Source organism: Solanum stenotomum, chromosome 7, assembly GCF_019186545.1.
Source record: "Solanum stenotomum isolate F172 chromosome 7, ASM1918654v1, whole genome shotgun sequence".
NCBI lineage: Eukaryota > Viridiplantae > Streptophyta > Magnoliopsida > Solanales > Solanaceae > Solanum > Solanum stenotomum.
The window spans coordinates 61,057,451-61,081,378 of record NC_064288.1 but is presented as its reverse complement, the minus strand read 5'-3'; the positions used below and the strand labels follow the sequence as shown (position 1 = coordinate 61,081,378).

Genomic DNA, 23,928 nt, shown 5'->3' with positions numbered 1-23,928 from the left:
TTAACTTGAGTTATGATTCATTTGTTAACTGACAATGTTATCCAACGAATAAATAACTAAAAAAAAACGAAGAAATATATATATGTCAAACTCAATGTACAAAATTGAATATGAAAGCTAGTTTTATGTAAATTAAAGTACTAAATCTTTTATTTATTAAAAATAAAAATGAAAATACATTTATTATTTTAAACTATATATTACCAATCATGTTCTTTAACTCCATTCAGAGTAAAACCATCAAACTCTGCAATCCATATGCAATCATGACTATAAACTGGTCCCTTTTTGATACATTTTTGCCCTTTATTAAACACATCGAAACTAATTTCTTTTGGATGCCACCAAAAATGACAAAAGAAAACTGTTCTCCAAAAGAAATTCTCGTAAAATGTGAAATTATAACTTTGGCCAACAGTAATATTATGAAATCCAAGATCGTCATCTTTGGATTGACAATGAACTGTTAATGGAACATTGTTATTTGGTAGAGAATTAAAAATTGATACTAAAAATTTTGGACGAATACCTGCTTCTGCTTCTGTTAAATGAAAAGATAAGATAAAGAAAGTGAAAATTATCTTAAATGGAGAATGACTCATTTTCTAGAGAAGAAAAAAATAAAATTCTAGTATAGAAATAAAGAAAATTGGATCTATTTATATGCATAACTGAAACTATTGGGAAATTAAATAGGTTTAGATTGGTCAAAAATCCTTTTTAGTATTAATATGTTTTCCTAATTTGTAACATAGATTAAATTTATGGTCAAAGGTTTGACTCAAATAGTCAATTTTAGTCAACAGACATAATTTTTCAACCATGACCATCAACATATTTTCCTTGATGTAGAATTTTAGAACACTAATCGAAATTAAATTTTTATAATGTTTGCCTTTTTAAATTAACAATTTTCACTGAAGAATCCAAGGGGTTAGCTTTCTCAATTTTAAAATATTTTTAGCATAAGAACTTTCTTACAATTACGTAATAAACTCAAATAAAAGATAAAGATCATTACATTGATGATTTGAGAATATTTTTATTTATTTTTGGTTAATTCACTCTGCAATTAAAAATTGAATTTTTTAACATAGCAACTACCAGTTATTCAGAGTTTTTTTTAAAGTAACATCAAGGACAAATTGTAATACAAAGTAATAATGATCAATTTATTTTATTTTTTTTACAAAATTTAGGGATAAATTTAAATGTTTTCTTTTTCCCATTTTAATAAAGTCTATATTGGTAATTCAAATAGGTAAAATAGTAAACAATCATGTAGACACTGTTTTATTGGTTAGTTCCTCAGTGGTTAATCGATCTTAATTTATCAGAATTTTTAAAGTTATAATTATTTTCTGACATAATATATAAATGTGTTTTTAACTATTCTTTGATCTCTTTTAGGAGATAGATACAATATAATTTCAAAGAATTTTAATTTTATGTTAGAAATAAAGATAATAAAATTAATCTTATTTTTTGAGTAAATTTTAGGTTTAACAAACATAAAAATCATATTAGCACTCTATAACTACAGTTTTTGCTATGGAGCATCAGATCTGTATAAAAATCGCAGGCATCTGATTTGTATAAATTTCAGTGATTTGTATATATCGGGCGTCTGTGTCTATGAAAATTGCGTTTGTATATGTATATATTCTTTGTGTTTATATATCTGCATAAAATATGAATTCGTATACAATTGAGTCGAGTTAAAACAATTGTATTTGTATATCAAATCTCTCTCTCGCTTTATACAAACACAAAATATACATTATATTATGTATAATTTGTGTTTGTATAAAACGAGAAAGAGAGAAAGACAAAAATGAATTGGGCAGAGAAAGATTTGTATTGTATAATTATAAGTGTATAGGACGAAGAAATATGTATTTGTATTTGTATATATATACAGTTTTCTCTCGCTTTATACAAACACAAACACAATTTATATATTTGTGTTAGTATAAAGTGAGAGAGGCAAGAGATAGTGGAGAGTGATATCAGGGAGAGTGGCGACCGAGATTACTGGGGAGAGAGGCGAATGACAAAGTGTATGCTAAGAATTAAAATTAAATGAAACTGTGGTTATAACATTTAATTTGAACTAATAATTTGCTATTTTGTACAATTTTCCTTTTTTTAGTAATATAATTTGTCCAAACAAAATTTAAATAAATTGAGTTATGATCAGTTTGTTGACTTAACAGTGTAACCGAACGAGTAAATATGCAAGTCAAACCCAATATAAAATTGAATTTGAAATTAGTATTATGTAAATTAAAGTAATTGAACTTTATCATTATAAATAAAAATAAAAATACATATATTTTTTAAACTATATATTACCAATAATTTTTTTTTACTCCATTTATAGTAAAAACATCAGAAAATACACCCCATATGCAATCATGAGAATAAATTGGTCCATGTTTAATACATCTTTGACCATTATTGAACACATCAAACTCAATTTCTTTTGGATGCCACCAAAAACGACAATAGAAAACAGTTTTCCAAATGATATCTTCATGAAACGTGAAATTGAAACTTTGGCCAACAGTAAGATTATGATATCCAAGATCGTCATCATCAGATTGACAATGAAGTGTTAATGGAATATCGTTATTTGGTAGATTATTAAAAATCGCCACTAAAAAATGGTGAAAAATACTTGCTTTTGTTTGTTGAAAAGACAAATGAAAAGATAAGAGAAAGAAAATGAAGATTGTTTTGAACAGAAAATGACTCATCTTTTTTAAAGAAAAAAAGAACAACTTTTACCTCGTAGAAATTAATAAAATTGGATCTATATATATACATATATGGAACTATTGGGATATTAATTGAATAAATTCTTAGATATTATAATAATGTATATTTGTAATTTTGTATTATGTTAGTCAACCACTAATTATTCGAACAATATCTATAAGAATGACTTTTACTCTTTTTATACCTTGTAATTAAACATTATTTTCTTATTAAAATAGTTAATTGGATAATTGGGTTATGGACTGGACCTGAGTTGGGTTTAAGTAGGTTTATGGGCTGATGAATTATGAAATTATGAAATATAGTTACTGTATTTACGAAACGTAGTTATCATCGTTGATATGTATACGATAATATACTCTTTTTTTCGTGATTTCAGCTAATACAATATACCTTGATATAGTTGACATCCGCATAATATAACTATTTTGTGGGTATATATGTTTCGAAACTACACTCTAAACTATAATTATTTATGAAATTTTCTCATCAAAAACAAAATAAAAAGGGGACAAATAATCCTAAGCCCAACTTTTTCTCTCTTTTTTTATTTCTTTTTATTTTTATCTTAAAAGAAAAGCAAGATATGTTAACATAACGAGTTAGTATTCAAATCAGTTCGTGCACACTTTAAGTAAATCCATAAACTATCTGTAATATATTTTTCACCAAAACAAATATCGAGTGATTATATTCCCCTAAAAGAAATCTTTTCGTAATTTTGCCTCCGTTGGAATTTAAATCTTGAGAAACAAACTTTGATAAAACATTTGGTACGTAGTTCACCATTCACTCGTGTTGCCTTATAAAAAAACCAATATACCATAAATCACAAGAAAAAACAATATTGAAAAGTTATCTAATTTAATCAAAAATAGATTAGCAACGAATTTCATAATTAATTCTTATTTTTTTTGTGTGTTTGTAGTATGCATGCGGTGTTAATTGAAATATCGATTTGCTAAGTTTCGGTAGACAGAGTTCCAGACACCTGTCATCATTAACATCAACAATATAACATATTTAATATAATGTCACAAATAATTTTTTATAAAACAACATAAATTTGATCGCTATCTTTATAAACAGAAAAACCGCCTTCGATAAATCCGCCACGAAAGAATCAAAGGGTATAATATATATCCAAGGACCTTTCATAAAGTAAGTTTTGTTAGCTGCATATTTATATGTAAACTTGTCAAAGAGTAATATATGGGACCTTTTTGGCTAAAAATTGATGCTTTTCTTTTATATATTTTTTTAATCAACTTTTTATTTTCTTAATAAAACAGTATTATACTGGGTGACACTTTTGAAGATCACATATAAAATTTTAAAGATAATTATAGTATACGTGTGATATACATCCCATTACACTTTTAATTTGCCAAAATGGTGTATATATTAATATAAGTATATCTGATATCTTTATCATGATTATGCACTTAAATCTTATAATTTAGAAAGAAAAAAATATCTAATTTTTAAAATCTAAAATATGTACTTTTAAAATTGAAACAAGATGAAAGAATAATTATTCATGACTTATCAAAAATCATATTTCCATTATAGTTTTCAATCATTTCGCGATATCAACATGACTGAATTATATACGATGAAAGAGTCGATGCACAAATTTGAAAACTAACTAAAGGCCTAACAAGGCCTTGATCCTTCTAGGAGATTGATACAATATAGTTTCACAAAAATTATTTTCATGTTAGAAGTAATTAAAGGTAATAAAATTAATCTTATCTGTCCTAATAAAGTTTAAATAAATTGAGTTATGATCCGTTTGTTGACTTAATAGTGTAACCGAACAAGTAAATATGCAAATCAAACCTAATATACAAAATTGAATTTGAAAACTGGTATTATGTAAATTAAAGTAATTGAATTTTATCATTATAAATAAAAATGAAAATACATATATTATTTTAAACTATATATTACCAGTAATTTGTTTTTACTCCATTCAATGTAAAAACATCAGAAAATGCAACCCATATGCAATTATGAGAATAATATGGTCCATGTTTAATACATCTTTGACCTTTATTAAAGACATCAAACGAAGTTTCTTTTGGATGCCACCAAAAATGACAATAAAAAACAGTTCTCCAAAAGATATTTTCACGAAATGTGAAATTAAAACTTTGACCAACAGTAAGACTATGATATCCAAGATCATCATCACGAGATTGACAATGAACTGTTAATGGGACATCGTTATTTGGTAGATTATTAAATATCGCCACTAAAAAATGGTGAAAAATACTTGCTTCTATCTGGTGAAAAGACAGATGAAAAGATAAGAGAAAGAAAATGAAGATTGTTTTGAACAAAAAATGACTCATTTTTTTTTAAGAAAGAAAGAAAAACTTTTACCTCGTAGAAATTAATAAAATTGGATCTATATATATATACATATATGGAACTATTGGGATATTAATTGAATAAATTCTTAGATANACCAAACCAAATTTATTTTGGATCGGATTGGGTTACACTTTTACAAAACCAAAAACCGAAAATCCAAACCGAATAGTGTAAAACCAAACCAAAAAACCGAATGCACACCCCTAATGTTTTTAGAGAAAAAAGAACAATTTTTTACTTCGTAGAAATTAATAAAATTGGATCTATATATACACATATATGAAACTATTGGGATACTAAATGAATAAATCCTTACATATTATGATAAGCTATATTTTAATTTTGTATTATGTTAGTCAACCACTAATTATTTGAGCAATATCTATAACAATGACTTTTACTCTTTTTATACCTTGTAATTAAATATTATTTTTATTAAAATATTTAATAATTAATTGGATAATTGGGTTATGGACTGGACCTGGGTTGGGTTTAAGTAGGTTCATGGGCTGAGATGAATTATGAAATTATGAAATATAGCTATTGTATTTACGAAACGTAGTTATCCTCGTGTGATTTTATCTAATATTAATATGTTTTGACACAATTGATATCCGCATAATATAATTGTTTTGTGGATATAGTGATACAATAAGTGTACCTATGTTTCAAAACTACACTCTAAACTATAATTATTTATGAAATTTTGATTTCATAAGTTATCTAAATATATTGTTCACCAACTCAAGTACTATCGAGTAATTATATTCTACTAAAAGAAATCTTCTGGTAATTTTTCCTCCGTTGGAGTTTAAATAATTGAATACATATAAAGTAAAATCCTATTAAATTAGTGCAGCAAATTCTCACATGAATCTTGAGAAACTAACTTTGATAAAACATTTGGTAGTTCATCATTCACTCGTGTTGCCTTTATATACATACCAATATACCATAAATCACAAGAAAATACCATATTGAAAAAAGTTATCTAATTTAATCAAAAATAAATTAGCAACGAAGTTCATAGTTAATTCTTGTTTTTGTGTGTAGTATGCATGCGGTGTTAATTGGAATATCGATGCTTGCATGAAATTGTGCTAAGTTTTGGTGGACAGTATTTCAAACACCTCTCGTCATCAGTATCAACAATGTAACATATTTAGTGTAATTTTACAAATAAAATTTTAAAAATATAGGACAATACAAATTTTATCTCTGTCTTTATAAATAAAAAAATTGTCTTCGATGAATTCGACTAAAAATTATATATCCAAGAAACTTTCATAAAGTAAGTTTTATTAGCTGCATATTCATATGTAAACTTATCAAAGAATAATATATAGGACCTTTTTGGCTAAAAAGTGATGCTTTTCTTTTATATTTTTTTTTATAAACTTTTTATTTTCTTAATAAAACAATATAGTGGGTGATACTTTTGAAGACCACATATAAAATTGTAAAGATAATCATAGTATACGTGTGATATACATCTTATTATTGCACTTTTAATTAGCCAAAATGGCGTAGATATTTTAGTATATGTGATATATCGATCTTATCATGATTACTGCACTGAATCTTATAATTTAGAAACAAAATAATAATAATCAATTCATCAGTTTTTTTTTCCTTTTCTTTTAATCTAAAATATGTTGAAAGTGGTATCAACTATCAATTCCCTATTTCATCTTTTATCCAAAACTAATTTCATGGATAATATCTCATCTTTTATTCTACAAAGTGATTAAACTATTTTAATTTTGTAACAAGAAAGTCGTTCAATTTTGTTTAAGTATCACATAAAGTCACAAGCTACTCATTCTGTTTGTAATAAAAAACTTGCTCAACTTTGCATAAATATAGTAAAACAAGTCTAATTTGTTTCCTAATATGTTGGTTAAAGATAATAATTTGGTTAGTTCATAATACGTTAAAAACAGACGTTTCTCATATTTATAACAAGAGGATGCTTATGCCCCGATGATAGGGTCTATATGGGAAGGCCCCAACACAATAGGCACAACACTACCCCACTTTAATCATACTTATATTTTGATTAACCAACTTTTTAAATTTAATCATTGAACGATACAAGTTGATTAAATGCACAGGACGGAGTTATCTTCTAGGTTATTCTTGACACATGATGGACATAATACATATCTATATATTCTAGTGATTCAAAAGTTTGTGGCAACCATATCATCATCCCAACAAATAGTAGCCACCATCAACCAAACTCTATCTCATTGTCATCTGTAGCCTCTTTAACCTTTTACACACAAGTTGCTTTCCAACATTTTAAAAATAAGTTCCAATTTTATTATTTTTTTGGGTATTTTTTGCCATTTCTTGAAAATATACATGCAAACAAAAACAAAAAACAGTGAAGGCAAATTTTGGCATAGCTAACTTGGCATATGTGCCACCCTTTTTGGCTTTAATTCATTCTTGAGTAGTACTTCTCCTATAATTGATTGATTTATTCTTCTTCACATGGTTGTCCTTCTCATTTTCATCTTTTCATCTTAGGCCAACATTATTTATATATCAAATAGAAAATACTAGAAATTCTTTATATTTTATACTGATATATAAATAGCTGATCGAGTTAAAAAGACTCCTAGAAAGCATAGGAACATAAGTGTACTAATGTGACTAAAATATATTTTCAATTATGTACTAATTGTTTTACTTCAAAAAGATATAAATCGTGTTGCAAATCGATAAAATTTAACGGAGCTTACAAGCGAGACAAAAAATATTATATATAACGCATAAAAACATGTAATTTTAAATATGCCCCACTCCTTTTAACATCTTCATTTAATTTCTATATTGATTTCATACTTACAAACATAATTATATACCATATGATAAGAAAAATACACAAACAATTGTATGTGGTCATTGAATTTCAAACCTAAAGTTGGGCACTTGCTATAGCCTATATGTAAACTATACAACAAAGATCAAAGAGATGATAAAAAGTGAGTAAAATACCAAAAGCATGAAATTTATAGAACTTGCACCAAAACAAAAGAGTGTAACAACGAATATTAGTCGAATTACGTATAGTTAATGACGATTTAGATAAAAAAACAAAATAATCTAATAATTCATATAAAGAAACTCGCGAAAATGATACGGTATGTTTTCAACCATTATTTCTAAATCAAAAATTTTCATTTTTTTTTTTCACCAAGATATATTTTTTATTTATTTATTTATTTTTAAAAAACCTAAAAAAAGCCATAAAATTCTCCTTAAACCTCTCTTCATCCGATCCAAAGCAGGCGCCCACTTCGCATTGGGAATCGCACAAACCTTAAAATTTGTGTCATTTCCCCTCATTAAAATTTTTATATTCCACGTGTCACTCCATGGGCCCACCTTCAACTGCCATGTAATCATCTCCTTTTTTTTTCCCTCTTAATACAAAATCTCTCTTTCATTTCTCACCATTTTCAAGAACACCCACAAAAATTTTTTTTTCAAGAATTTTAATTTTTTTGAAAAAAAATCCCATCTTTGATGTAAAGATTGAATCTTTTCAATCTTTTAGTGAACCCCATTGTTTTGTTTTTCATTTTTTTGAGGTTGGTAAGTGAGAAATAGCGAAAAAATGGCTGGTAATGAATGGATAAATGGTTATTTAGAAGCTATATTGAGCAGTGGAGCTTCAGCTATTGAAGATAAAACACCATCATCAACAACAACATCATCACATTTGAATTTGGCAGAAAGGGCTAATTTTAATCCAACAAAATATTTTGTTGAAGAAGTTGTTACAGGGGTTGATGAAACTGATCTTCATAGAACATGGATAAAAGTTGTAGCTACAAGGAATACAAGGGAGAGAAGTTCAAGATTGGAGAATATGTGTTGGCGCATTTGGCATCTTGCTCGCAAGAAGAAACAGGTTTGTGCGTATCTCAATTAATTTTATTAGTTATGTGTCATTGGTATTGATTTGATTGTGTTTATCGAGGCTTGGATAGATAGGAAGAAATGATTATATGTTTTTTTTTGTTTGTGTTGGGAATTGAACCTTAGTGCTTTATGTTTTGGTGATTTTATTTTTTATAATCATGGTGTCTTGGTTAGTTTATGCTCAGCTCGATTAATTTCACGCGTACTTGTAAGCTCCCATTGGTACAGGTAACTCTGTCGTTCAAGGCTTGGATAGATAGAAGGAAATTATTTAGTGTTTTTGTCTTCGCGGGAAATTGAACCTTGAGTGCTCTATGTTTTAGTGATACTTTTTCCATGCAAAAGATGTAGTGAAATACCCTCTCCCTCCCATTTTATGTGGTGGTGTTGCTTTTCGGGCAGTCAAATAGTTTTTTCAATTATAGTTTTCTCAATTTTTTCAAAATATTTTGAATTCGCCTCGTTGTTAAATATGTAAATTTTATTTTAGAATATTTTGAAGAAGCTATACAAGAATTCATAGTCAGAATTAAGTGTTTTGACCCTTGTATATTGAACCTTCACATAAGTTGGGACACAGGGAGTAGTGTGTTTATATAGTTTTGAGATTTTTGATGAATGTGGAGAAGTTTACTCTGGGGTTTCTTTGTTGTTTTTATTTGTGTTTTATAGCACTGCTCATTTCTTGAGTTGGGTGAATGTCAAAATGGTTTTGACTTTTGATTATGCTCCATGCTTTTTTTGTGTGTTTGTGACTTGTTTGGGGTTGTGGAATAGAGGGACATTGGTAAAGTTTTTGTCTTTGTGTGTTGTGCCTTGTGTTTTCTGGATCTTCTCAAGCATGATATTTGGATATTCCTTTGTTATGTTGCTCGATCTCTTCAAAAATGTTGGCGAGTGCGTGTCGGATCCTTCAAAAGTAGTGCATTTTCGAAGGATCCGACACGGATGTGGCATCTTTTTTGGTGAGTTTGAGCAATATAGTTCCTTTGTCCATTTGTTTTTTCATATGTTTTTTTTTAATGGTGGTGTTCGGGCCAGCTCTCATGCACTTTGACTAATCCACTAGGTAGCTCCTCGCCTCCTCCCACTAGCACATAGCACAGGTACCGAGTAACTCAATACTCATTGTTTTTCTTTTGGGTCTCAGCCGGGATTTGTAACTGTACTTTTTGTGTTCTTATGGAAGGAAAATGTGATCTTCTGGGGTTCATGAAATCTTTACCTACATGTTTGTGTATGTATCTGCAAAATGTAGCTTTAGATAGTTATTTCAGTACATTTGCAGATAGAGGAATAAGCATTCAATTAATAGTGTAATTAAAATAGACGAAATTTGATAAAATTTTCAAATATAAGGAAAAAGGTAGTGAGATTGTAGAGATACATCTGAACCACCTTCGCCCGGAAAGCACACTGTATATACAAGGACAGTTTTTTCTTTACTATATACTCTTGGTGAAAATCCTGCTTCCATCACGGGAGACACATGCATGTATGAAGATTCTGTGGTTATTTACTATTTCAGGAAGAGGATTTGATCATTTCTAGTTTTAGGTTGTGTTAAATCTAAGCCCTCAATTGCTAGTTGCTGAAAGTTAGTCATTGTTGGATTAAATGCTGTCTCTTATTCTCTTGCAATGTAAGTAACTATATGTCATTATGTTGGAATTATACTTCTGATGCATTTCACTCTTTTGATAGTTGGAATGGGAAGACGTCCAGAGGTCTGCAAACAGAAGATTGGAACGAGAACAAGGACGCAAAGATGTTACAGAGGACATGTCAGAAGACTTATCTGAAGGGGAAAAGGGTGATGTTTTAGGGGAGACACCAACACTTGACAGCCCGAGGAAAAGATTTCAGAGGAACTTCTCCAATTTGGAAGTGTGGTCAGACAGTAACAAGGAAAAGAAGCTTTATATCATCCTAGTTAGGTAATGCAAACTTGAGTAGATTTCAAATGTTTGTTTCCAGATTTGAATCGTCACGATATGTTGTTCTTTTTAAATTTGTACTGACTAGTCGTAGTGCAGGTTATGTATATATATATTTTTTTTAAGTGATGGCACTTTCAATCTGAACTTCCTTTAAGGCTATAAATGTTTGCCTAAGCTAGTAACTAAAGGGGGTATAAATTTTAAATTACCTATCTTCTTGACCAGTTTGCATGGATTGGTCCGAGGTGAAAATATGGAGCTTGGTCGTGATTCTGATACAGGTGGTCAGGTAAACTACATGACCTTCACGATATGGTAATAACTTCTTTCCAAATTGCCTTCTTTGCACTAAGATCCTTACCGGAGTGTATCCAATTTTCAGATTAAGTATGTTGTGGAGCTTGCTAAAGCACTTGCTAAGATGCCTGGTGTATATAGAGTTGATCTGTTCACTCGCCAAATCGCGTCAACTGAAGTGGATTGGAGCTATGGTGAGCCCACAGAGATGTTAAACACTGGTCCTGAAGACGGTGATGACACTGATCTCGGAGAAAGCAGTGGAGCTTATATCATAAGGATACCCTTTGGTCCTCGTGATAAGTACCTCCGGAAAGAATTGCTATGGCCTTATATTCAGGAGTTTGTAGATGGAGCTCTTGCACACATCATTAATATGTCAAAGGCTTTGGGTGAACAAATAGGTGGAGGCCAACCTGTTTGGCCATATGTAATCCATGGTCATTATGCAGATGCAGGGGATAGTGCTGCTCTCCTTTCAGGTGCTTTAAATGTTCCGATGGTCCTAACAGGACATTCACTTGGTAGAAACAAGCTAGAACAGCTTATCAAGCAAGCGAGGCAATCGAAAGAGGATATTAATTCCACATACAGGATCATGAGGAGAATTGAAGGTGAGGAGCTCTCACTGGATGCTGCAGAACTCGTTATCACGAGCACCAAACAGGAGATTGATGAACAATGGGGACTATATGATGGATTTGATGTAAAACTTGAGAAAGTTTTAAGAGCTCGTGGAAGACGAGGAGTCAATTGCCATGGTCGCTTCATGCCAAGGATGGCGGTAAGAATGCCATTTCATGAATATATATGTAGACATATACTCATGCATGCATATATATAATGTCTTTTTCACAGTTTTACCTATGGTAGAATGAGAAATCTAATTTCCAGACTTCCATATGCCAAGGATGCCGGTAATCATGGTCGTCATAAATTGATTATTAATATGGCTGATCCATAGTTCAGATGTACTAGTCGGCATGTGAGGAAAGTAATGTGACATTTGAAATCTTGCGGTATAACTTCACGGCATTAAGTTCTTATACTGCTGTTCTCAAGAAATTCATATTCCAAATTGTCCCATCAATGCAGTCCAAATGCTTGTAGAAAGCACTTCAAATAAGCATACCCTTTTAAGCTGATAGATGTCGGTGGTGTTCGTTATTCTCTCTCTGACAAGAAGCATCTAATAGGGGCTGGTGCCTGGTGACTTCAAAGCTAGGTTAATTTGATATGTTCCTAAGATAGTCACAAATGCATCCATAAACAAATTTTCATACAACTGCCTTCTACAGTTAATAGTTCTTTCTCTCTGGCTCTGATTGGGGCTATTATAGGTTACTATATGACAAGGACGTTGACTAACACAGCTTCATGACGTCCGAGACATTCGAGGAAATTATTTGTCTGCTGTTATTTAGAAAATATTACTCCCTTTGTTTCAATTTGTTCGTCTGACTTTCCTTTTTGGTCCATTTAGAAAAGAATGTCTCTTTCCCTTTTTGGAAACACTCTAATTTCAACTTTCCACATGACATGTTTAGACCACAAGATTAAATGACATTTTGGTACATTCTGCATATCATTAGTTTAAAACCACAAGATTCAAAAATCTTTTTACTTTCTTAAACTCCGTGCCAAGTCAAAACCAGGCAAACAAATTGAAAAGAAGGGAGTACTATATTTAAGTTTGTGGTTGAGGCTTCTGAGAGTTTTTTGGTGACACAAATTTGTAGGTTATTCCTCCTGGAATGGACTTTAGTAATGTTGTGGATCAGGAGGACACAGCAGATGCTGATGGGGATCTTGCAGCACTCACTAATGTTGATGGACAATCTCCTAAAGCAGTGCCCACCATATGGTCTGAGGTGTGTAGCAATATTTAACAAATGTCACGGTGCTCACGTGCGAATATTGATTGTCTGCTCAAGTACATACCTTTTTGCAGGTCATGCGTTTTCTAACAAACCCGCATAAGCCAATGATTCTGGCATTGTCCAGACCAGACCCGAAGAAGAATATTACCACTCTCGTGAAGGCTTTTGGAGAATGTCGCCCGCTGAGGGAGCTCGCTAATCTGGTAAATTGGTTTGACACAGTTGCTAAACTTGCTGAGAATGAATTGTATTGTCAAATACTAATACAATGGTAAAATATTGGATGCAGACACTTATAATGGGAAATAGAGATGACATAGATGAGATGTCTGCAGGAAATGCTAGTGTTCTTACAACTGTGCTAAAGTTAGTTGATAGGTATGACCTTTATGGCCAAGTTGCTTTCCCAAAACATCACAAACAAAGTGACGTTCCAGAGATATACCGTCTCGCTGGCAAAACGAAGGTTCTTTAAGTCCTTTGATCCTTGCAATTTGTGTAATATTTTTCTTTACGACGATGGTTCTCATGGTATATAAACTTCACAGGGAGTCTTCATAAATCCAGCTTTAGTTGAACCCTTTGGACTGACTCTAATTGAGGTTTGTTCTGAACTTAATCCATTTCCGACATTGTCCTTCAAGTTTCTGTTATTGTTATGTCCTAAAATTTGATCATGTGTATCTGTACAATTCTTTAGGCTTCTGCACATGGACTTCCTATGGTGGCTACTAAGAATGGTGGTCCAGTCGATATTCATCGGGTAAAATGACCTGCATTCCATGCTTTAATTACCCTCACTCCTCCTGTTCATCACTAATCCAATTTCTACTCTGGTTTATCATTGTATTATCAACAATTTAAGCATGATTTCTAGTCCAAAGTTGTCAATAAGATGGAAAGGAACTTCTAGATATATTCGAAGGATCAACATCATTTTCGTTTTATACATTTTTTTTTAATAGCTATACAAGAATGAAATAAACAATTCATTAGGGATCTTTACATGAATAGCCGGACAGATTTACTGTTCACTTTTTCTAGCCGGTATACATAAATTGTACACTCATTATACACGATCATACACATATTATACATCTGTGCTGGCTATTTTTAGTTTAATCAGTTGGGTGAACGGCTATGTAGGTTAATTCTTCTTCTTCTTTTTTATCAGGCACTCAACAATGGATTGCTTGTGGACCCACATGATCAGCAAGCAATTTCTGATGCACTACTTAAATTAGTATCAGAAAAGAACCTGTGGCACGAGTGTAGGAAGAATGGTTGGAAGAACATACACCTCTTCTCGTGGCCCGAACATTGTCGAACATACTTAACTAGAATTGCTGCATGTCGAATGAGACACCCGCAATGGAAAACCGACAATCCGTCGGATGAACTGGCTGCAGAAGAGTCGTCCCTGAATGATTCACTCAAAGACGTCCAAGATATGTCCTTGCGACTATCTGTTGACGGAGAAAAGACATCATTAAATGAATCATTTGATGCATCTGCAACTGCTGATGCCGTACAAGACCAAGTTAATCGGGTTTTAAGCAAAATGAAGAGACCGGAGACAAGTAAACAGGAGTCTGAGGGTGATAAAAAGGACAATGTTCCTAGCAAATACCCCATGTTACGGAGGCGACGCAAATTAATTGTAATTGCTCTAGATTGCTATGACACAAATGGAGATCCTCAAAAGAAAATGATTCAGATCATCCAGGAGATTCTTAAGACCATTAAGTCCGATCCACAGGTCGCGAGAGTATCAGGATTTGCCATCTCAACAGCAATGTCAATGTCCGAATTGGCAGCATTTCTAAAATCCGGGAACATCAAAGTAACCGAATTTGATGCTTTAATCTGTAGCAGTGGGAGTGAAGTCTTTTATCCGGGAACTAGTTCTGAAGAACATGGAAAGCTTTATCCTGATCCTGACTATTCATCACATATTGAATATCGATGGGGTGGCGATGGTTTAAGGAAAACAATTTGGAAATTAATGAATACACAAGAAGGTAAAGAGGAGAAATCTGTAACTAGTGCTATTGAGGAAGATGTGAAATCAAGCAATTCCCATTGCATTTCCTACTTGATCAAGGATCGCAGTAAGGTGGATATTTTTTTCTCTGAATTGAGAAATTCAACCAGTATATCAAATAGTTTAATGAATTTCAAGTAACATGTATATGTTTAATCTTTCATCAGGCAAAGAAGGTAGATGATATGAGACAGAAGCTTAGGATGAGGGGTCTTCGCTGCCATTTGATGTATTGCAGGAATTCAACAAGAATGCAAGTTGTTCCTCTGCTTGCGTCTCGGTCACAGGCACTCAGGTACTGTTCTAGATTGATGAGCTAATAGCCAACCTGGAAATTATTTCACATATTGTTATCATGTCCTTGGTCTGGATTAATAACCTCATCGATTTGTTTGGCAATATTCTCATTTATGCCAATGCCAATCCTAAGTTGTTCATGAGAAGCTTCCATCTTTTATTGATGGCAGTCAGCTTGATATTAAAGGCCTAAGTCAGTAGTAAAAGCATGTTAATATGTTGGGGTACCTTGTTTCTTACTCACCAGAGTTTAATCTCTGGCTGCCAATCGGTAGCCTGCCCATCTCATTTGATATCATTGCAGGTTGATCTCATACTAAAGGTGTTAACTGCATATTTTTAGCATGTAGGCCAGATCTTTTCAGTTTAACATGCACATATTGCGAAAGTTAGGATGTGAAAGCATTGTAAGAGAAAAATGTGATGGTGGGGCTTTAGTTGCTTATTCATTTAGGTGTTTGTTTTCACTTTCCGCAAAAAAGAATCAGTTTTTGAGAAGCAGCTAGTTTGATTTAGTTTTTTAGCAAAGTCGTGCAATTTTTTCTGGATACTAGTGTTCATGTTCATCACTAATAAAGGGAGATAAGTTAAGAGGACGGTAGCGTCAATAGGACATTAATCCACGAGTCGAAGCACTATAGTCTATAGATGACCAAAAGAGTAAAAAGTATCCTTTTTATTCCAGTTATACTAACAAGAAACTCTGGTATTTAAGGCATGTAAACTTGTTGTTGGTAAGTCCAAACCTTATCTCATCTTGATGACGTCCGTTATACAAATATTTAATTACGAATACAGCTTTAAACAAGTAAGGATTATACAACAAAAGATCCGTGCTACACGGAAAACTGGTCACTATTTGATTAGATGAAATGTTCTTTAGCTAAAGAATTTACATATAGGAACATTTTGTTGGAGTATCAGGATTTTCGAGTACTTTCCTTGCTCATAGCTAGCTTGCTTTTGATACTATCAGTGCTCTGTCATTATGTAGGTATCTTTTTGTACGCTGGAGATTGAACGTTGCAAACATGTGTGTCATCCTCGGTGAAACTGGAGACACAGATTATGAAGAACTTATATCCGGAACTCACAAAACACTGATCTTGAAAGGTGCTGTCGAGGAAGGTTCAGAAAATCTGCTAAGAACATCAGGGAGCTACCTAAGAGAAGACGTTGTTCCACCAGAGAGCCCTCTGATCACCTACACCAGTGGAAATGAAACAGTTGAAGAGTTTGCCAATGCATTGAGGCAAGTGTCTAGATGAGGCACACAAAAATGGTATACTTATACTCATTCCTTACAGAAGGAATTATAACATACTATATACAACAGCAAACCTTTTTTTTCCTTTTCTCTTCCATTTTTTTGAGCTTTTGCTTTTGGCAAATGTAAGGAATGCAATAATGTGTATCTCAAGCATTTCTTGATTACCAATCCCATTCTCTCTTTATGTTTGTATGAATAGAGACGAATTCATAATTTAAATTTGATGTATTCAACCTTTAAAGTTCTTCGTCTTGAACTCATTTTACTGGAAATTATGGGTTCAGAACTTAATATTTTGTTCGAAAGGCTTTCCGTGTATATGTATCTCAATGTTTAGTGTCGAAAATATTGGATTCAATTAAAATCATACTACTTATGCTCATGCTCCTTGACACGATTATGCAGCTTGCAAATGTGTAAGTCAATTTAGTTATAATTTGAGTGTTGTGGAAACAGATCTACTATGAGAAGTGCACGTTTAACTTAATATAGTAACTTTGATTTAAATCCGATATATTTGTTAAGGAATAAGTGCACGTTTAACATAATATAGTAACTTTAGTTTAAATCTGATATATTTATTAAGGAATTCACCAAATATGCACATATAATAAGCTATAGAATTTCTAATTGTTGAGGAATTCGCCAAATATGCGCATATATTAAGCTATAGAATTTCTAAACTTCAAATTTTGAATTTGACTCTGAAATTCAAAGTTCAATTATTATATAATAAACCTAATTACTATGTCTAAGATTAATTTTAATTTGTTATGATTTACAATAGATTCAAATAAATTCTTCTTGTCCTCTTCAAATGAGACCTAACATTCTTCTTCAAAACGCTTCTCAAAATCAATTCTATTCTCTTATCTATCAATTCAACATATCAAACACAAACACAATAATTAATTTAACGATTTAGAGTGAACACGAGATTATAAATTATTCAACCAAATGCCATACTAATTAATCTAAGCTCATAAATTTATTCATTTTCCTCGTAATATTTTCGTAGAGAATTACTATGAGATAAATAAACTAAAAATAATGCCACCTGGTGCTACATTACACGTGTCATCCAACCAGCTAAAAGTCACATGAACCGTTCATCATTCCAAATATAATCCAACGGTTGATATCATTCACACGTGCAAACCAACTCACTCGTGTCAAAATAAAAAAGATTCCCTCCAAAATTCCTAGATTAACGAATCTCCATTTTTTTTTTCTTTTTTAAAAGTAATAAAATAAATAAATTTAACTTCTCATTATTCAAACCCTAGCAAAGAAGAAAGCGAGAGAGAGAGAGAGAGGAGAGAGAAAGCGAGAGAGAGAGAGAGAGATCTTGTGTGTGTTTATATATGTATATGCACACACATATATATATTCGAAGAAGCAAATCTGTGGGAATATTTTTTGGGGTGGAATTTGGAAATTGGATCTGACGTTGAAAGGTTTGTTTTTGTATTTTTCTTAGTATAAATAGAAGATTGCGTATGCATATTTTGCTTTTGATATGTTGCTATTTGTGTTTTGTGGAGAATTTTTGTTTATTTGTGGGATCTAATGTTGATAGATTGGTTTACATTTTGAGGGTGTTTTTGATGTGGGAATAGTGTTAAGGGTGATATTATAGTTTGATTAAGCAGTATAGGGATTTGGAGTTGGTTTAATGGGGGTAAAAAACGGATCTTTGGAGTTGGGTTTTGTTGATTGATGAATTATTCGTGGGTTTGGTGGAAATTTGATTGATTTTGTATTTAGGGGTGAATGTTGGAGAGGATAGATGATATCTGGTGTACATGCCCAGTTTGGATTAGTTGAAGTGGGAATGAGGTGGAATGATTACCACTGCAGTATAAATGAAAATAAAAAACAATTAAGGTTGAGATTGTAGCTGAAAGATGGGGTTTTAGAACGTCAGATGGTGGTATTGTAGTTTGATTAAGCAGTAGGAGAGTATAGTTGTTATCTGCTGCACCTGTGGCTGTGTGCTGTAAGAGATAGTTGAGGTGGGTGCAAGTTGGGATAATCACCACCACAGTCTTCATTGAAAAACAAATAAAAAAACAGAAAGGTTCGAAATTGTAGGGTTTTCAGATAGGACTGCTTGGTATATTGTGTGTGGGGGAATGCTTGATAGCTCATGGTAATGTTGATGATGGGTTTCACACATTAATTCAAGTGAGTTTGATTTTATGGAACTTCTAGGTTTCACACATAATTAATTCATGAAAGAGCCGAATAAGTTCTCATGAATCTAACTTCTTGAGTTAATGATTTGTGGCAAAGCTTTCTTCTTAGATTTTTTTTTGAGGAACGGTTAGTCTAGGAAGTTTTGTATTGAAGTAGTTTCTCGAAGTGGAAGTATTTGTGTCATGCTTTTGGTTTGACTTTCTTTTTTTGTATCATAATTTATTAAATTAGTTTTTAGGTGTCTGTTGTACATTCAGTCAATTAACCTATAAGCACCTACTGATCTTTTCATCTATGCACTCAATTAGAGAAGAATTGAAAGAATAAGCTCTTTGTTTTTCAACAAATTGTTGGAAGGTTCATTTTTCTATCTTTTGCAACTACCGTTGTTGGTACAGTGGGTGCTAGATCAGTATGTAAATTTGTAATTGAATCAGTCCTATATTGTACACTATTCTTAATGGTTTGTACACACTTCTGGTGCATATGGAAAGAGACTTTCTTTTTGTTTGTACTAAAACTGAGAATTGAGCAATTTTTACTTAAAGTTGGTGGTAGTGTTTCTTGGGAGAAAAATTCACGCAATATCAACCTCTATGTAGGTATAATAGTTCAGCAATATATTTGATCTTCCCACTAGAATTGATCTCATCCGGTCTTCTATGGGAGCAAATATGTTTCAGTTTTTAGTGGACATATTTGTTTTAAGAAATGTGCATTGGAAAAGAAATAGATTTGTCCATTAATCTTTTGATAAGGAGAAATAAAGTATGCATCCTTCATATTTACTCCATTTCTGACCCACTTTAGGGATATAAGTTGTCTTTGATGGTTAATTTAGCCAATTTTGTGTGTGATATTTCATCTCAGAATTTTTATTGCTAAAGTCACGTAAAGTTAATATGAGATAGAGAGAGTATAAAAGAGCTAGACATAAGGAACAAGAAGTTATTCAAGATCAAACTCAAGCGTTCACGGCTTTTTAGACCTGAGGCAAAATTTTAAGGATTGTGGATAATTTTCTGAAGTTAACATTAAAGAAGTGTCACTTAAACTGCCATGAGCACTAGTATAACCTCTATACAGAGACTTTCTTTTTGTTTTCTGAAGTTGACATTAAAGAAGTGTCCTTATCTATTTGTACCCACTTCTGGTGCATCTGGAAAAATGGAGACTTTCTTTTTGTTTGTACTAAAACTGAAAATTGAGCAACTTTTACTTAAAAGTTGGTGGTAGTGTTTCTTGGGAGAAAAATTCAAGCAATATCAACCTCTAAGTAGGTATAATAGTTCAGCAATATATTGATCTTCCACTAGAATTGATCTCATCCGGTCTTCTATGGGAGCAAATTTATGTTTCAGTTTTTAGTGGATATATTTGTTTTAAGAAATGTGCATTGGAAAAGAAAGAGATTTTTTTTGTAAGCTCAAATGCCATATCTTGTAAATCTTGCATCTTCTTGATGTTGTTATTCATACCACTTATCTTATCAAAAAAAAGAAAGAGATCTGTCATCAAAAAAAAGAAAGAGATTTGTCCATTAATCTTTTGATAAGGAGAAATAAAGCATGCATTCTTCATATTTACTCCATTTGTGACCCACTTTAGGGATATAAGTTGTCTTTGATGGTCAATTTAGCCAATTTTGTGTGATATTTAATCTCAGAATTCTGATTGCCAAAGTCATATAAAGTTAATATGAGATAGAGAGTATAAAAGAGCTAGACATAAAGAACAAGAAGTTATTCGAGATCAAACTCAAGCGTTCACGGCTTTTTTAGACCTGAGGCAAATTTTAAGGATTGTGGATAATTTTCTGAAGTTATTAAAAAAGTGTCACTTAAACTGCCATGAGCACTAGTATAACCTCTATACAGAGATCCTGTGTTCCAGTGTCATGTGGATAACATGACTCATTTTTGTCTCGAGTTCTTCGGTCCCTGTTCTTTCTCCTTCTTTAGTTTCATGCTGTGTCCATTCTGTGGTTCATCAAAGATCATTGTTTGTGTGCGTAGTATTTGTATCGAAGATTATAATCGTTAGTGTTACAATTTTTTTTGGTCATTCACATGTAATATTGCTGATTATAATCCTTCTAAGGATATATTTAGAAAATTTGAATCTCTTTAATTAAATTTTAACTATTGAGACATGCTAAAATGATTGAGTAATTTACTTGCATCAAATACTGCAAGCTAAGTTGCACGGACTCTCCAAAAATGTTGCGGCACCCGTGTTGGATCCCTTAAAAATGCACTAATTTTGAAGGGTTTGACACACACCCGATGACATTTTTAAAGAGTCCGAGCAACGTAGACTGCAAGTGCCTACGAGCTGACTTTTTCAAGATAGATCGCAGAATGGAAGATGGCATATTCTTTTGGGGCCCTGTAACATCTAAAGAGTGGTGTGAGCCAAATTATGTGCAGTCATCGTATATTGCAGAATTCTTCAACACCATTTCAAATATCCCATGCATTCTCTTGGCTCTTATTGGTCTTGTGAACGCCCTTAGACAACGGTTTGAGAAAAGGTTCAGTGTCCTTCATATGTCAAACATAATACTTGCCTTGGGGAGTATGACATATCATGCCACTTTGCGCCAGATGTAAGCATTCTCTCCATTCTTTCTGTTGGATTCTCTGTAAAATTTGTTAGGTGTATAATATACATGTAGGAAATAGAGTGTAAATCTCTGTAGAGCTATATATGAACAGGAAGACGCTAAACTGAAGATATTATATTATGCGTGCTAATGTGATTACAACTTTCCCATACCTTATGCAAATGAGCACTTGTATCTTGACCTATCAGCCAATCTATGTTGCTCAGACTCTTCACAAATGTTACAAATGTTGCCATACTATGTCGGATCCTCCAAAAATGCACTACTTCTGAAGGACCTGAGACACACCTTTTGATATTTTGAAGAGTCTGGGCAACTTAGCAGTAATCTCCTACTGGAATGAGTTCACCGCCTTCTGTGCGCCACCCCCCTTCTTGTATGATTTTTCTATGGTCATGTTTTTTTTTTATAGACTGAACCTGTTAGAGAATACACAGGTAGAAGATTTGGAATTTTTCTTATTTTCTTGTATATTGGTATCTAAAGTATTAGCTTGTAAAGTTTGAGTGAGTGGTAGTCACAGCGTCATCTAATCTGTTTCGCCACTACCTTTCTTTTGAAAAATTGATTGGCATATTTCTTGTAGATGGGCACCAAATGCATATTTTTTCACTTTATTGGTAGGATGATCCTATCTATTGTACAAGCCACACAACTCAATATTCCAAATCTCCTAGTTACTGATTCTTGAAAACTATAGAAGTGCCAAAGCTAATTCTGGTTTTCTAAAAAGAGAGTGGGAAAGAGGAGCACAAGGTTGCATGGTTTGATCTTGTCAAGAAGTTTCTAGCGCATTAAGTAATAATCTCCATGATAGAAATAGTGATTGACCAACTGATTTGTGTCGTTTTAGGAAAGTCTATGTCAATATATAGCTTAGTATTTCCTATATAATTCTAATAAAGCAAAATCTCAGTCAGCCACATATATATACAAATCCCCTCCCAACTTTTGACTTCGATGTAATTAGTTGGGAGGGGAAGGTTCACTTGTAAAGATATCGACAGTATTGGTTCTGTGAAAGTTTCTTGTTATTTATGTCGTGTTCCCAGATGGAAAATATTTGTAATGGGGCTGCAGTACAACATAAAGCTTACTGTGAATCATATACCAAGTGCCACCTTCAGTGTGCCTCATGCTTTTTTGCTAGACACAGTCCTTCATACTTTCAAATAAGGGTTTCTATATGCATGCTAGGAGACAACAGTGTTGAAACTAATCGTCCTTGAAAGTACTGTCTGCTTTTATGTGTCCCGTTATTGTTTTGTACTATGATTCATGTATTAAATTGGCAGGCAACAGCAAGGTGATGAGACACCAATGGTATGGGAGATGCTTCTGTATATCTATATCCTATATTCACCAGATTGGCATTATCGGAGTACGATGCCCACCTTTCTGTTCCTTTATGGTGCACTCTTTGCCATTGTGCATTCACAGCTTCGCTTTGGCATTGGTTTCAAAGTACACTATGCACTATTGTGCCTTCTTTGCGCTCCTCGTGCATATAAGTATTACATTCATACAGAAGACACATTGGCAAAGCGCCTCGCAAAGTTATACGTGGCAACTTTATTGATCGGAGCTGCTTGCTGGCTATGTGATCGATTATTCTGCAAGCAAATCCAGGGCTGGTACATTAATCCACAGGGCCATGCAGTTTGGCATGTCTTAATGGGCTTCAACTCGTACTTTGCAAATACATTCTTGATGTATTGCCGTGCTCAGCAACGTGAATGGAATCCCAAAATCAAGCACTTGTTTGGATTTTTCCCATATGTGAAGATCGAGAAACCAAAAACCCAGTAGCAGAAGTCACTTCTCTTTTGAGCTGAGCCTGTAATACCAAACATGTGCAGGATATGGCTCTGGTGAGCACAAAGCAAGCACTTGCAATTTTTTCTCTTTTCCCATTTTGCAGAATGTATTGTAAATGAAAGTCTGGAATAGTTTTGACTCGACCGAATAGTGGTTAATTTTTGACTGTACAATTAGTGGTTTTCCAGTGTACCATATTTTACACTCCCACAGAAGATGACATGGATTAACTAGTTGATTCTTTTTCTGATAAGTTTGTCTACTCTTGAAAATTTGCAAACATGTTTTGCTGCTACATGAACACGCTACATGGTAGTTTGTATGATTTATGTAGCTCATTGATACAGCTTATGACTGCGTCTTCCCCTTTTCTCACCCGTGTGTACCTATGGTCATTAAAACTTCTTTTACACTATTGTCACCAATCAGTTGATTTGAATCACTTGCAAATTCATCTGGGA

At 32.6% G+C, this 23,928-nt stretch overlaps 2 protein-coding genes across 3 annotated transcripts; both read left to right on the top strand.

Moving 5' to 3' along the window:
• Positions 1-8,648: 8,648 nt before the first annotated feature.
• LOC125870373 (probable sucrose-phosphate synthase 2) lies at positions 8,649-17,074 on the top strand. Its single transcript, XM_049550790.1, has 12 exons — positions 8,649-9,085; positions 10,801-11,033; positions 11,262-11,325; positions 11,419-12,117; positions 13,073-13,204; positions 13,285-13,416; positions 13,503-13,679; positions 13,762-13,815; positions 13,914-13,976; positions 14,388-15,329; positions 15,425-15,552; positions 16,549-17,074. Exons 1-12 carry the CDS (start codon positions 8,789-8,791, stop codon positions 16,820-16,822), a joined length of 3,195 nt encoding a protein of 1,064 aa, XP_049406747.1. The 5' UTR covers positions 8,649-8,788; the 3' UTR covers positions 16,823-17,074.
• A 1,007-nt stretch (positions 17,075-18,081) lies between these two features.
• On the top strand, positions 18,082-23,713 carry LOC125870406 (alkaline ceramidase-like). Of its 2 annotated transcripts, none has more exons than XM_049550837.1 (3): positions 18,082-18,281; positions 21,376-21,631; positions 22,945-23,713. In XM_049550837.1, the coding sequence occupies exons 2-3, from the start codon at positions 21,384-21,386 to the stop codon at positions 23,456-23,458; spliced, it is 762 nt and encodes a 253-aa protein (XP_049406794.1). In that variant the 5' UTR covers positions 18,082-18,281; positions 21,376-21,383; the 3' UTR covers positions 23,459-23,713. The 2 variants fall into 2 exon arrangements, with proteins under 2 accessions (XP_049406794.1, XP_049406795.1); XM_049550838.1 differs by having other exon boundaries at positions 18,103-18,281; positions 21,383-21,631.
• Positions 23,714-23,928: the final 215 nt, after the last annotated feature.

Coding starts and splice junctions, on each gene's coding strand:
- LOC125870373 (XM_049550790.1), top strand. CDS start 8,789: ATGGCTGGTAATGAATGGATAAATGGTTATTTAGAAGCTATATTGAGC. Junction 13,205..13,284: donor TGCCCACCATATGGTCTGAG/GTGTGTAGCAAT, acceptor ACCTTTTTGCAG/GTCATGCGTTTTCTAACAAA. Junction 13,417..13,502: donor TGAGGGAGCTCGCTAATCTG/GTAAATTGGTTT, acceptor TATTGGATGCAG/ACACTTATAATGGGAAATAG.
- LOC125870406 (XM_049550837.1), top strand. CDS start 21,384: ATGGAAGATGGCATATTCTTTTGGGGCCCTGTAACATCTAAAGAGTGG. Junction 21,632..22,944: donor CATGCCACTTTGCGCCAGAT/GTAAGCATTCTC, acceptor TTAAATTGGCAG/GCAACAGCAAGGTGATGAGA.